Genomic DNA, 13965 nt, shown 5'->3' on the forward strand with positions numbered 1-13965 from the left:
GCTGGAGTGCAGTGGAGCGATCTCAGCTCACTGCATCCTCTGCCTCCCTGGTTCAAGCTACTCCCCTGCCTCAGCCCCCTGAGTAGCTGGGACTACAGGCGTGCACCAACGCGCCTGGCTAATTTTTATGTTTTTAGTAGAGGTGGGGTTTCACCATGTTGACCAGGCTGGTCTTGAACTTCTGACCTCAAGTGATCCACCTGCCTCAGCCTCCCAAAGTGCTGGGATTACAGGTGTGAACCACCGCGCCCAGCCCATCGTTGAAGGTTAACTAGAGTCACTCTATTGATCTGTCAGGTTTCTCTTTCTGCTGCTAAACAGGAAAGGGTACTTTTTTCTCATGTTCAATTGTTGGTTGTGCTAGAGATCCTCAGGTACCCTACCCTGGAAAGTACAGGGAGAGGGCAGCCCCCTCCGTCCCTGACTGACATCGCACCTCATATAGCATTCCAAGGGGAAGAGTGGTCTCTGGAGGGCAGTTTCAGAGGCATGATTTCAGGCCAGTAGGACCGAGCAACTGAGTCAGCACTCCTCTGCAGGGCAGGTCACTCCTGCAACAGCTCTCGATGAGAGCACCAGCAGGTGTTGTTTGCCATGCCAGGATGTTGTATGTGTCATAACATTGAACCTGTAACAACGTGTGAGTGGGCCACTCTTATGCCTGCTTTACAGATGAGCACATTTAGGTTCAGAGACATTGACTTCCCAGGGTCTCACAGCTGATCAGTATCACTCAAGCTCTAATGCAGTCCTGCTTGGTGCCAAAGACCACTTTGTTTCCCGAAAATTTAAAGACATTTTACATGATCTATTTTTCTAAATAAACCAGTTTAATAATTTCATGAGAATTTTTTTCTTTCTTGTATTTTGATGTTCCCAACATCTGTATTTTTTTATCCTGGTCCTCTTTCTCCACACCATGTCCCCAACAACAACAACAAAAATTCCCTGTAAATTTCATCAGTTGAGAAGCTCACTTTTCCCGTTAGTACTAATGCTGAAGGGAAATGTGAAAGGAGGTCCTTGGATGAACAGGAACTGAAAGGTGTGGCACAGCAGCCAGCCTGGGGTAGGAAGCCGGGTCACTGAGGCCTGGGGCTGGGAGGCTGAGGCTGAAGCAGAGGAAGTGGCTGGAAGGGGGGAGGGGCTGGGTGGTAGTTTACAAATATTTTTTCTCCCATTCTGTGTGTTGCCTTTATATTCAAGGTGTGCCCTGTTCTGTCTCCTCCCACTAGACAGGAACAGCCAGCAGATGTTTAAGATCCTGCTGGCCTTGGCTTTCCCCTTCAGACCCTTTACCTTCTGTAAGTGACATTTACAAACCACACGCACAACTGTCAAGGAGACAGCTGTGAACACTTTCATGGCATTTCCATCTCAGGTGACAGTTACTCTCACAATCTAGTGATTCTTTCTCTTGCAAGGGCCTGTTCACCAGTAGCACAAACTGCCTTCCAGAGACATTTCTTCTATAATTTTTTTTAATTTCTTATGGGACATACCAAACTGCTGGGTGTCCTAAAATATTTTGCTTTATTAACTTGGCAGCAGTGAAGATGTTTATTACTAGTAACCCCCAGATCCATATGTGACTTCTTAATTGGGTTTAGGCTTAGCCATGGTAAACATGAGAAAAGGATAGTGTTGCCATAGTCTAACATAATGGTTCTTTGTCTGTAGGCAACTCAGCTAACCGAGCGCCCGGCCTGTGTGAAGAAAGACTACTCCAATTTCATGGCGTCCCTGAATTTGCGCAACCGCTATGCAGGCGAGGTATTTCTCTTCTCTCCTTTCCTCTCTTCTCTCGTCTTCTTTTCTCTTCTCTTTTGTCCTTGTGTCCTAGGTCCTTTAAAGTGTCCTCTTGTTTGGATGCCTGTTGGCCTCCTCCTAGTGGAAAATGACAAAGGGTCTGGGTGATGTGGAATTCACATAGGTTAGGAGGATTTAAAGGAGATAGGGGCCTGGAACTCTTTGGCACATTTCAGAGTGTTTATGGCAGTTACTTATTTCCTCCACAAGGGGGTGACTCTGTGTACACTCTGCCTGCACTGAATAAAACTTTTTAATTTTTTTGGCCTTTTTTAAAAGCAGTAACAAACATTTACGTGCCACAGACACTTGGACACTTGGTGATATGTAAGTAGTAGTATTCCAGTTTTACAGATAAATGGAGGCTCCCGAGATTAAGTAACCTGCCAAAGTCACACGAGTGGAGTGGGGTCTGGAACCACATCTTCCAACTCCACATCGTGGGCTTTTACAAAACCACCACACCATAGTTTATTCCAGCCTGACCAGCAGCATCACATCTCTGGGCCTCCATTTCCTCCTCCGTAAACTCAGAAGCTAGTCTACACCTTTTTTTTTTTTTTTTTTTAAATATTTTATTGTACTTTAGGATTTAGGGTACATATGAAGAATATGCAGGATTGTTGCATAGGTACATACATAGCAATGTGCTTTGGTGCCTCCATCCCCATCACCTATATCTGGCATTTCTCCCCATGTTATCCCTCCCCAACTCCCTACCCGCCACTGTCCCTCCCCAGTCGCCCCCAACAGACTTCAGTGTGTGATGCTCCCTTCCCTGTGTCCATGTGTTCTCATTGTTCAACACCCGCCTATGAGTGAGAACATGTGTCTGATTTTCTCTTCTTGTGTCAGTTTGCTGAGAATAATGGTTTCCAGGTTCATCCATGCCCCTACAAAGGACACAAACTCATCATTTTTTATGGCTGCATAGTATTCCATGGTGTATATTAGTCGACACCATTTCTAAGCTCCCTGACAACTTTGAAAGTTCATCAGTGGTCTGGTCTGAGTGGAAGCTCACTCCCTCCAAGCACTCTGTCACTTGTATGTTCCTTTCTCTGGAAAAAAGTTATATTTGACTTTAAAAATAAGTAGGTTGGTCAAGCACAGCGGCTTACAATAGTAATCCCAGCCCATTGCAGGGGGCCGAGGCAGGAGAATCGCCTGAGCCCAGGAGTTCGAGAATGCAGTGAACTATGATCGCACCACTGCACTCCAGCCTGGGCAACAGAGCAAGACTCTGTCTCAAAGAAAGAAATTATTAATAATAATAAAGCCTGGGCTTGGTGGCTCATGCCTGTAATCCCAGCACTTTGGGAGGCCAAGGCAGTCAGATTACTTGAGTTCAGTAGTTCGAGACCAGCCTGGCCAACATGGTGAAACCCTGTCTCTAATAAAATACAAAAATCAGCCAGGAATGGTGGTGCATGCCTGTAATCCAGCTATTCGGGAGGCTAAGGTGGGAGGATCACTTGAACCCAGGAGGCGGAGGCTGTGGTAAGCCAAGATAATGCCACTGCACTCCAGGCCTGAGCAACAGATTGAGAATCCCTCTCAAAAAAAAAAATAATAATGAGGCTGATGTTGTTTGAGTCATTAATTGAGTCTGAAGGAAATGTATTTATACAGCTCACGTTCATGCAGTCCCACAGTGGGTCAGACCCCGGGCTCAGTGCTAGGTACAAAGATGAGGGACAAGGTTCCCGCCTTTGGGGAACATCTGCAGTGGTGGCACCACTAACATGCATTTTTAGAGGAGCCGTTCTTTTAGAAAAAAGCTGTGATCAGTAGTAGCATCATTGAAATGAGCCTGCCTCTCTGCATGCATGAACTCCACTTTGGGCAGCGAGGCACCCACCAGTGCCACTACAAGTGTGGTCAAGTGGCTTCCAGGACCTCACTCACCTTGCCTGGATTCTATGCTTAGTTGCTGATGAGAATGTTTTTGCAGGTGTATGGAATGATTCGGTTCTCAGGCACCACAGGCCAGATGTCTGACCTGAACAAAATGATGGTCCAGGATCTACATTCAGCTTTAGACCGCAGTCACGCTCAGCACTACACGCAGGCCATGTTCAAGCTGACTGCAATGCTCATTAGCAGCAAAGGTAACTCACGGAAGCACCGTGGAATTCTGGGCTCGTTTCTAAATGAGTGCTGGCCTTGACCCATAGCCAGCTGGAGTCCTGACCAGAGAAGCAACTGGAGCTCCCCCAAGTAGAGGAGTATCTCTCATGAGTGGAAAGTCAATAAAAGGCCATCGTTGTCCCCAACTGGTGAACTCTTACTGACCTGGGGAAGCTGTTTTGGGGTTTGGCCATTGTTGGAATCCTCTGACTGATGTTTCTTCGGTTCCAGATTGTGACCCACAGCTCCTTCATCATCTGTGCTGGGGTCCCCTCCGGATGTTCAACGAGCATGGCATGGAGACAGCCCTGGCCTGCTGGGAGTGGCTGCTGGCCGGCAAGGATGGAGTGGAAGTGCCGGTAGGACCCTGACCTCCAGTTGGCACTGAGGATGGGATGGGATAAGAGATGGGAAGAGGCTTCCTAGTGCCGCCGCCACCAAGCATGGAGACACTGGGCAAGCCCCTCACCCTCTCAAGCCTCAGTCTCCTTATAGATTCTATTATTGTACCTGACAGTCAGGGAAAACTGAATATATGTTAACAGCATCCCAGTGATGACTAGAAGCTGTTATCTCCCAAAATCTCCATAGGGGGAGCCATTTCCCTACTGAAATAGGAAGATCCAGCTTTTTGAATACCTGTTAACTTGGAATCTGATTGAGAGCAGTTGTGTTTGTCCACAAGGACATTTTTCTTGACCTAATCTTGGGATCACCTTCAGTGAGGCGAAAGCTATGGTTATGATTAAAAAAATAAATAAATAAATACTGGGATCAGCTCCCTTTCACTACATCTGTATTTCTGAAGTTGCTACTGCAGGGGTCCCACAAGGAAGGTTATGCTCACCTGTCAGCTGATTAGATGAACACTTAAGAACAACTAATATTTTTCAAAGATCCTGTTAATTGTCAGGTTAGCAGGGAATTTGACATGTTTTCTTTCTGTGTTTCTTAGGATCAGTTAAAGTGAGTGGTCAAAAAGAGGGATTTTGATTTTCTTGTTCTCTCAGGAAAGTTGGAATATTTCCGAAGATAGAATTAAAATGTTCCAGGCTGGAGGCAGTGACAGTGATGATAATACCTCACATTTGCCTGATATTTTATAACCTTGTGGGGTTTGTGTCAGTCACACCTTTCAGTGTTCTTAGGAAACATTTTGGTCCACTGGGTGCCTGGGAGAGGTTATCTAGTCAGGGGGGACACCTGTGGAGTCAGCAGCCTGCTGGGTCCTCTGCCTGGCCATCCTGTTCCCACCACGGATGTGCAGAAGGGCCTGGGAAACTCAACACTTCAGCCAGCGGGGCTCTGACTCCTGGGCAGGGCTCCTCCCCTTGCATGGTGGGAATCATAACAAGAGTACCTGCATACTAACGGGCTGTCAGTAAATGACAACTGGAGCGGGCACAGCAATTATGGTTCTTGCCAGGGAGAGGATTCTGCAGAGACAGCTGTGTACCACTGCCATTGTAGACACTGCCATTATGACACCCAATTTCTCCCTCCAATCCCTTGTGCCTTGTTTTCATGTTTTACTGCTGTATGCATTAGACCTTATAATGTTGTTTTTGTTCAAAAAAAGTCAAAAGTCTCACAAAGAAGTTAAGAAGAGGCTTTGTTATAGCACGATAAATTTATCCAAATATTTTTCATCACTCAAAATCTTCCAGTCTTCCTGTGATCTCTTCTGCCAAGTAATTTTCTTTAACATTTCCAGTAATGCAGGTCTGCTGGAAATAAATTCTCTCATTTTAGTTCACCTTCATTTTTGATGCATATGGTTTATTTTTCCTAGGCCAGGATTCTAGGTTGATAGTTTTTTGTTTTATTGTTTTTAGCATCTCAGATATATCTTCTGTTATCTATTAGCTTGCATTGTTTCTGGAGAGAAGTCAACAATATTTTTCTCAGTACAGCCGGCCTTCCTTAGCCGTGGGTTCCACATCCTGGAACCAGTTCCCCTAAGGATACCAAGGGCTGACTGTATATGTTATTGTTTTGCTTTTGGCTGCTCGTAGGATGTTTCTCTTTATCTTTCATTTTCAGTAGTTTGGCTGTGTGTAATTTTCAGTGTATTTATCCTGTTGGAATTCATTGACCTTAATTTTAGGGATTTAGGATTTCTATCAAACTTGGAAATTTTTAGGCCAGTATTTCTTTGTCATTTCTTTTTTTTTTTTTTTTTTTTTAAACCTCATTCTCTTTGTCTCTTCTTTTGGGATGCTTTTTTTGAGATGACTTGGAATTGAGATGATTTTGAGATTATCAACATTCTCTGTAGTCTTTGTCAGTTTTTCAGGGTTTTTCTCACTCTTTCATTTGGTTAATTTTTTTTTTTTTTAACCTATATACCAGTTCGCTGTTCTTTTCTTCTGTCTTATTCATTCTGCTGTAAAACCATCTTGTGTATGTTTTATTTCAGATACAATTCTCAAATCTAGAAAATGAAACATAAATAAATATTAATGTAATTTGAAAATGAGAAAAAAACAATTCCAGATCTGGGATTTCTATTTAATAATTCTGGTTTTGGTTTTTTTTTTTTGAGATGGGATCTCACTCTCTTCCCCAGGCTGGAGTGCAGTGGCATGATCTCGGCTCACTGCAACTTCCACCTCTTGGGTTCAAGGGATTCTCCTACCTCAGCCTCCCGAGTAGCTGAGATTACAGGCACGTGCCATCATGCCCAGCTAATTTTTATATTTTTGTAGAGACAGGGTTACATCATGTTGGCCAGGCTGGTCTTGGACTCCTGACCTCAGGTGATCCACCTTCCTCAGCCTCCCAAAGTGCTGAGATTACAGGCGTGAGGCACCACACCCAGCCATGTAATTCTTTTTTATAGTTTGCATTTTCTGCTGAGATTATCTTACTTTCACCCATTTTTTCAATTGTTTCTTATAAATCTTTGAGCATATTTATTGTAATTGTTTTAATATCATGTGTGGTCTCTTGCATTTGAGTCATCCCTGGGTCCGTTTCTTTTGATCTTTTTTTCTTCACTGTTTGAAAGCTTTTATTTCTATACTGGACATTGTACATTTACATAAAACTTAACAGTTGAGGAGGACTGGTGTTTATTTTCCCAGAGAGAAGGAGGTCTTTATTTTTTTTTATTTATTTATTTATTTTAGAGAGACAGTCTTGCTATGTTGCCCAGGCTGACCTCAAATTCCTGAGCTCAAGTGATCTTCCTGCCTCAGCCTCCCGACCCAGTAGCTAGGACTAGAGGTGTGTGCCAATATGCCTGGCTGAGATGTCTTTCTTATGTCTGGGGCTCTTCCCACCCAGGAGCTGGTCTTGGCAGGAAGTAAGGGTTCCTGCTTTTTACTCCACTTCCATTTTTTTTTTTTTTTTTTTTTAATTTAAACAAAATTGGGAAGGGATTTTGTTTTTGTTTTTGTTTTTTCTTTAAGACCGGATTTCACCATGTTGATCAGGCTATTCTTGAACTCCCGACCTCAGGTGATCCGCCCGCCTTGGCCTCCAAAGTGCTTGGATTACAGGCGTGAGCCACTATGCTCGGCCTTGTTTTTGTTTTTTTGAGACAGGGTCTCACTCTGTTGCCCAGGCTGGAGGGCAGCGGCACAATCTTCGCTCACTACGACCTCCGCCTCCTGGATTCAAGCAATTCTCCTGCCTCAGCCTCCCAGGTAGCTGGGATTACAGGCACTCACCACCACGCCTAGCTATTTTTGTGTTTTTAGTAGAGACGAGATTTCTCCATGTTGGTCAGGCTGGTCTCAGACTCCTAACCTTGTGATCCACCTGCCTTGGCCTCCCAAAGTACTGGGATTACAGGCATGAGCCACCGCACCCAGCCTGAAGGGATTTTTATACCAAGCAGATTACTGTTTCATTTGGGTTCTTTTGGAGTCCAGCCTGTACTTCCTGCCCCTGCCATCTCCAGTGGCTCAGCTGGCCTGAGGTCCCTTGGCCTGTGCCAGGCTTCTCCACCCACTCACACTCACACCTGGCACTGGCCCTGGCAGCATCTGGTCATTCAGGTCCTCACTCCCTGTCTCTACTTCCAGAAGGACCTGGCTTGTCCAGGTCCCACAGTGCCCAGGGTGAGGGCTTTTTAAATTTTTTCTACTATAAAAGAAATGTATACTTTTATAGTAGAAAAATATATAAGCAATGTATACAACGTATACTTGATGGAAAAGGTGGAAGGTGTGAGTGTAATGAAATAAGAATCAGCCCAACTTCAGAGGCGATCACTGAATCGTTGATGTCTTTTCTTGCATTCCCAGGGGATGAAGAGCTGTCAGACTTGCTTTTTGCATCTCAGTGTGGGCACAGTGGGGAGCCTGGCCTCCTTACAGGGGTCTGGGGCCTTCATGTCACTGAGAGGGGAAAGATTCATGATCTTGTTTAGTACTTAAATTCATGACCCAAAATAAATGCATTTGGGCTGCACTAGTAACTGATAATTTGCTCTGGTCCTGCCATGTGCTGGGCTTGAGCAGGGCTTTGTATATCACTTCCTGTCCATCTAACCCAGGCCTTTAGGTCTAGGCCTGACTGTTGCAGTTTCCCCTACACCCTGAGGCTGTCCTCCTCTGGGCTCAGGAGGAACCTGATCCTGAGTCGTAACCACACTCACTCCCTGTGTGGGCCCAGTGTGCACACCTGCCTGCACATACCTGCTACACACTATCTCTTGTTGGGACTCTCCACTTCCCAGGAGAGGACAGGCATGCCCTCCTCTCAGGGTCTTCTGGAAGCCCTGGTTTCACCACAAATTGTGACTGTCAGGACACAGTGCTGCTGTGGTCAGGATTCCGTTCCACATGCTGCTTCAACCTCAGACCTCGGTGGGTCTTAAGAGTAGGGGCTGCAGCCGTTCCCATTTCACAGGGCAGGGGTTTTTTCCTGACCATGTGTCAGCGCTCACGTTGTACCTGGGGCTCTGGAGCCCAGATCCATCCTCGCATCTCCACTTCCTTAGTCCAGGTGCCCTTGAACCTCTGGCCTCACTGTCTGATCCTCAGATAGGAGTGGGTTGGATTTGCCCCTGGAGACCCCTGGGAGCAGGGCAGATGGAGTATGGACATCACTAGCAGGTCCCAGGTGGTAGGAGGAGAGATCAGCTCAGGGAAAGCTGCTCACAGCCTCCCTCGAGCTCTGGGTCTTGTAAGCAGCTGTTGTGGGAGCCTAACCGCTCCTCCCAGGTACTTAGGGCCTTTGTAATTTTTGTAGCCCTTTCGTCCTCCGGAATAAAGGGACCTTCTTGAGCTCAAGGCCTTCTGAGCATGGGCATGCCCCAGGGCCCCTCCTCCCTGCATGGGCAATCTGGCCAGCTCCACTGCTTACCCAGCCCAGTCACCCTAGTTCAGGTGCAACCCTTCAGTGGCTTGGTCCACAGCCAAGATGGCAAGCTGATTAGCAGCTTCAATTAATGGGTCCAGCCGCAGCTCCAGGCACCCCCGCACTAGTCACCTGTCTACCGTCACCATAGATGCCAGGGCGGTGGCCCTTCCCTTCACTGTAGAGGCCATTGAGGTCCCTCCCTTCACTCTAGATGCCAGCGAGTCTCTCCCTTCACTCTAGATACCAGAGAGATCCCTCCCTTCATTCTAGATGCCAGTGAGTCTCTCCCTTCACTCTAGATGCCAGCGAGGTCCTTCCCTCTGCTCAGACGTCTTTGACTCCCTCTTGTGCACTTCCCACAAATGACTCTGAGCATATCCCATCAGCTTCACCTTTGAGGTTCATCCAGGATCTGACAAGTCCCAGCATCCTAGCTGCTGCCCCCTGTCCTGGCCTCTTGCTCCCCACCCCCAGGCATCTTCCCCTTCTCCACATGTAGTTGGAGCGAGCCATGGGAGAACCAGAGCCCTACCGCAGACTGGAAGACAGGCTTGTTTCTGTGACCGGCAAGCCCCCTTGCCGCCTAACTTCCATCGCCTCTCCTCCCCTCACTTGCTGTGCTGTAGCCATGCTGGGGTCCTGCATACACTTCCCACAGATGATTCTCAGCACATCCCTTCAGCTTCACTTACGAAGCTGCCCTCCTGGGCTGCTCCCACTATAGACTGTTGTGCATTCCCTCAGACAGCCATGCCTCACGCCTCACTCCTGCATCTCCTCCAGGGCTCATCTCAGGTGTCCCCTCCTTGCTGGGGCCCTCCCTGGCCGCCTTGTCTAACTGTCACACACATGCCCGCTCTCACTGCTGCATTTCTCAGTGCATGTAGCTTATTTCTTGTTGTCTGTGGTCCCTGACATAGACTGTGTGGTCATGTTTGTCTTCATTCACGGCGCCATGCCTAGAGCCCACGAGGCCCTGGCACAGAGGCAGCCACCAGGATGTGGTTGTTTAACAAATAGGCGGGAGTGTGGCTCTGCCATGGCTTCTTGTCCCTGGCAGTTCCTTCCCCCCATTTTTTCTTTTTCTTTTTTTTTTTTTTTTCTCTCTTGTCTGCTTCCATAAGACTTACATTGGTCTGTAGGAAACAGAAAGCAGGCTCTAGTGCCTTGTCCGCCCAGGAGTCCTCACGCCATGGGCAGCTTAGAGGGAAGCAGCAGACGGAGCAGTGCAGCCCCGCCCCAGTATCTCATCGGCCCCTGGCCATCCTGGGCTTATGTGGCCTTTGTCTCTCCCCTCACAATCTCCAGATGGCTTTTGTGCCTCCCAGCAGGAAGGAAGACAAGGGCAGAGTGCAAAAGTCAGAGACCAGCTGCCTTGACCTTATGAAGCTCACCATGGCACACGTTCCCAGGGCCTTGCCCAGTTTGCTCTCCTTGGCTTATTAGAGTTGCCAGTAGAACAGTGGCCACCCCAGCCAGCAGGGAGCCTGGCTGAGAGTCCTTAACTGGTTACGTGGCCACCCTGATCCACCTGATCAGGAAGAAGGGAGGGGATGGATACTGGGGAGGGAGCTGCAGTGTGTATTCTGCTAGGCCTCACCACTTCTGCACAGGCATCTGAAGCCCTTGCAGGAGCTGGTATTGCTAGGACAACAGAGGGATAGAAATCATCTATGGCCAGATGCCAGATGCTTTTTCTTGATCTCCTTGTAAAAACACCCAGAAATTGTGGGGGGCCTGCCACGTGGGAGCCACACCTCTTACTCTCTCCAGCACCCAGATGTCTCCAGGGCACCATGCTGCTCCCTCCGGTCACCCCTCATGCCTCCCCATGGAGTGGGGACCTCGCTGAGCATGGCTGGGTCATGGGAGCAGCCCGACCCTGGGCTCCCAGGCCTGGCCATGGTGGCTGCAGACTCCCTTTGGCTCTTTGGGCTGTTCCTGGTCTGGTTAGCAGGATGAAGGCATTGGGTAGGGTCTGTGTGGGGTGGAGAGGAAGAGCCAGGCTCTGAATTCAGAACCCTGTCCTGCCCATGCCAGCTCAGCAGCCCATACAGGGGTCTCCCTGCTCACAGCCACAGAGGGTCCTCAGAGTTATAGAGAAGTGTCACCTGCCCAGTGCCTATCCAGGGCATCAGACACATCCAGGTGCTGCCACCTCGCACCCTACAACATCCACACCGTGAAATAATAGAATGCAGCCTCCAGAGGCTGGAGGAAATACACCAAACACTGACACCCATGACCCCGGGATGTGGGACTATAGGCGGTCTTGATTTTTTCTTCATACTTTTCTCGGTTTCTAAATCTTACTCAGTGAGCATGTTCCTTTTTTAATTAGAGAAAACATGTTTTTGTGCTTCACAGAGGAGCTAACATTTCTTCTGTACCTGCAGTTCATGCGGGAGATGGCAGGGGCCTGGCACATGACGGTGGAGCAGAAGTTTGGCCTGTTTTCTGCTGAGATAAAGGAAGCAGACCCCCTGGCCGCCTCGGAAGCAAGTCAGCCCAAACCCTGTCCCCCTGAAGTGACCCCCCACTACATCTGGATCGACGTATGTGCCCCACTAAGGCCCTGTGGTGCTCCACCTGGGGGGACAGGACTGCTCCTGGGGCGGGGATAGCGGAGCCCAGGGCTTGCAGGTTTTCAGACGGCCAGACCTGGGGGTGGGGGTGACTGTTCCAGCCTCCAGCAAGCCCAGCCAGTCAGCCCAGAGCCCCTCCTCGGCTGTCTCTGCGGCCCCAGGGTTGGCTGGCTCAGCTCCACTACCACAGCATCTTTCTCTTCTGGCTCAGTTCCTGGTGCAGCGGTTTGAGATCGCCAAGTACTGCAGCTCTGACCAGGTGGAGATCTTCTCCAGCCTGCTACAGCGTTCCATGTCCCTGAACATCGGCGGGGCCAAGGGGAGCATGAACCGGCACGTGGCGGCCATCGGGCCCCGCTTCAAGTGAGGGCCCTCTTCCTGGGGAGCATATGGCCCCTGGTGTGTGCAGTGTGTCATGGGGTTCTGTGTGTCACAGTACTTCTGTAGATGGGGAACACATTTCCGTGAGCTGTTCCTGGAAGGGCAGGGAAGAGAGTCCAGAGTCTTGCTCTGACCGGTCCTGGGCCCCCTCACAGGCTGCTGACCCTGGGGCTGTCCCTCCTGCACGCCGACGTGGTTCCAAATGCAACCATCCGCAACGTGCTTCGGGAGAAGATCTACTCCACCGCCTTTGACTACTTCAGGTACTCCCCCCAGATGTGCTGTGCAGCGGCCAGAGATGGCCCAGCCCCTCCGAGTGCTCCATTACCCCAGACCCCCAGGAAGTCACTCACACAAGTACACAGTTGCCCAGTTGTGCTCACCGGCCTCCTCCTTCAGTAGCCCTGGCCCCTCTGGATTTAAATACCCTTCAGCCCTTTGTGTGTGTCCCGTTACTGAGAGCTAGCCTCCCAACAAGATGTAGGCAAATTTTCCCTCAGTTCAACTGATTTAGGAGATTAAGTGTGTCCATTTAATTTCCCTGTTAATGTAAAGGCTTATTGCATGAAGAATTACAAACACCCACTGCCTGGGGCTCTGCACGCACAGACTGTGCTATTGTCTACGTGCAGCTTCGTTGCCGTGATCTACCACAGCACAGCTTCAGCGGAAACCTGTAGGGGCTGCTGTGGGCAGTGAGGGAGGAGGGCACAAGAGGGCTCGTCAGCCACCACACCTTCCCGTGGGAGTGGGCCAGTTCATCCTTGCTAATGACTGGCTTTGGGCTGACCTTTTGTCATTGAGAAACTGTTTACCTCACCTCTCACTGCTTTGTGTGACTGGCCTCTAGTCCCTGACACCAGGCACTCAGCCCTTGTCCTCTTATGGTTGTTTGAAGCTGTCCCCCAAAGTTCCCTACTCAAGGAGAGAAGCGGCTGCGTGAAGACATAAGCATCATGATTAAATTTTGGACCGCCATGTTCTCAGATAAGAAGTACTTGACCGCCAGCCAGCTTGTGCCCCCAGGTAACCCTCAGCAGTGCCACCACTCATGGTGGAGGCAGGCTGGACAAGGGTGCAACGTGGGCAGCCCCGAGGGTGACAGAGGTGGGGAGGAAAAGCAATTAGACGCCCCTGAGCCCTGGCCTTGGCCGTGTTGCAGTCATTGGAGGCCAGTGCATGCCTGGCTCTGCTTCTCTGGCCAGAGCTGAGAAGCATGAACACACACCAGAGGCACCTGAGTGGACTCCACTCACCGCGCTTTGCCTGCGCTGGCACCCTCTGCGTTCACATACCACTTTGAGCAGCTGATGACCCTAGATTGGGCTGAGGCTGGTGCGCCCACATGACTGGGGCATGGTCTGTTGTCTTCTGGCAGGAGGCAGTCACGTGGACAGTGGTTTCACTATGAGGGGACTGTGGGAGTACTCCTCGGGGACGGACACTTGGCCCATCCAGAGTTGGGGAGTCAGAGATGGTTTCCAGAAGAGATGACAGCTGAGCTGAGTCTGAAAGGCTGCACAGACATGCAGGGTGGATGGGGCAAAGCATTCCAGGGAAGGGAATCCTGAGGAAAACACGCCATGCAAACAAGCAGCAAACCTCTGCAAGGAGGCCGCGCTGTCGTTCCCCCAGCACCTAGCTGACTGCTAAGCAGGCTGAGAGATGAGAGGGGGTTTTCTATTTTTTTTTTTTTTTTTTTTTTTTTTTTTCTTTGAGATGGAGTCTCACTCTGTTGCCCAGGCTG

The 13965-nt window shown here is 49.3% G+C and overlaps 1 protein-coding gene across 1 annotated transcript in view; it reads left to right on the forward strand.

Moving 5' to 3' along the window:
* The window catches only part of PI4KA (phosphatidylinositol 4-kinase alpha), a 149790-nt gene that overhangs the window by 112850 nt on the left and 22975 nt on the right, over positions 1-13965 (forward strand). Inside the window, exons 30-36 of the mRNA XM_032271316.1 lie at positions 1681-1773; positions 3764-3920; positions 4171-4298; positions 11649-11807; positions 12049-12200; positions 12374-12481; positions 13117-13244. Of these exons, the coding sequence (XP_032127207.1) occupies positions 1681-1773; positions 3764-3920; positions 4171-4298; positions 11649-11807; positions 12049-12200; positions 12374-12481; positions 13117-13244 (925 nt within the window). The remainder of the gene's footprint in view (positions 1-1680; positions 1774-3763; positions 3921-4170; positions 4299-11648; positions 11808-12048; positions 12201-12373; positions 12482-13116; positions 13245-13965) is intronic.

This window comes from Sapajus apella, unplaced genomic scaffold, assembly GCF_009761245.1.
Source record: "Sapajus apella isolate SASKATOON/1434 unplaced genomic scaffold, GSC_monkey_1.0 scaffold229, whole genome shotgun sequence".
NCBI classification, from domain to species: domain Eukaryota; kingdom Metazoa; phylum Chordata; class Mammalia; order Primates; family Cebidae; genus Sapajus; species Sapajus apella.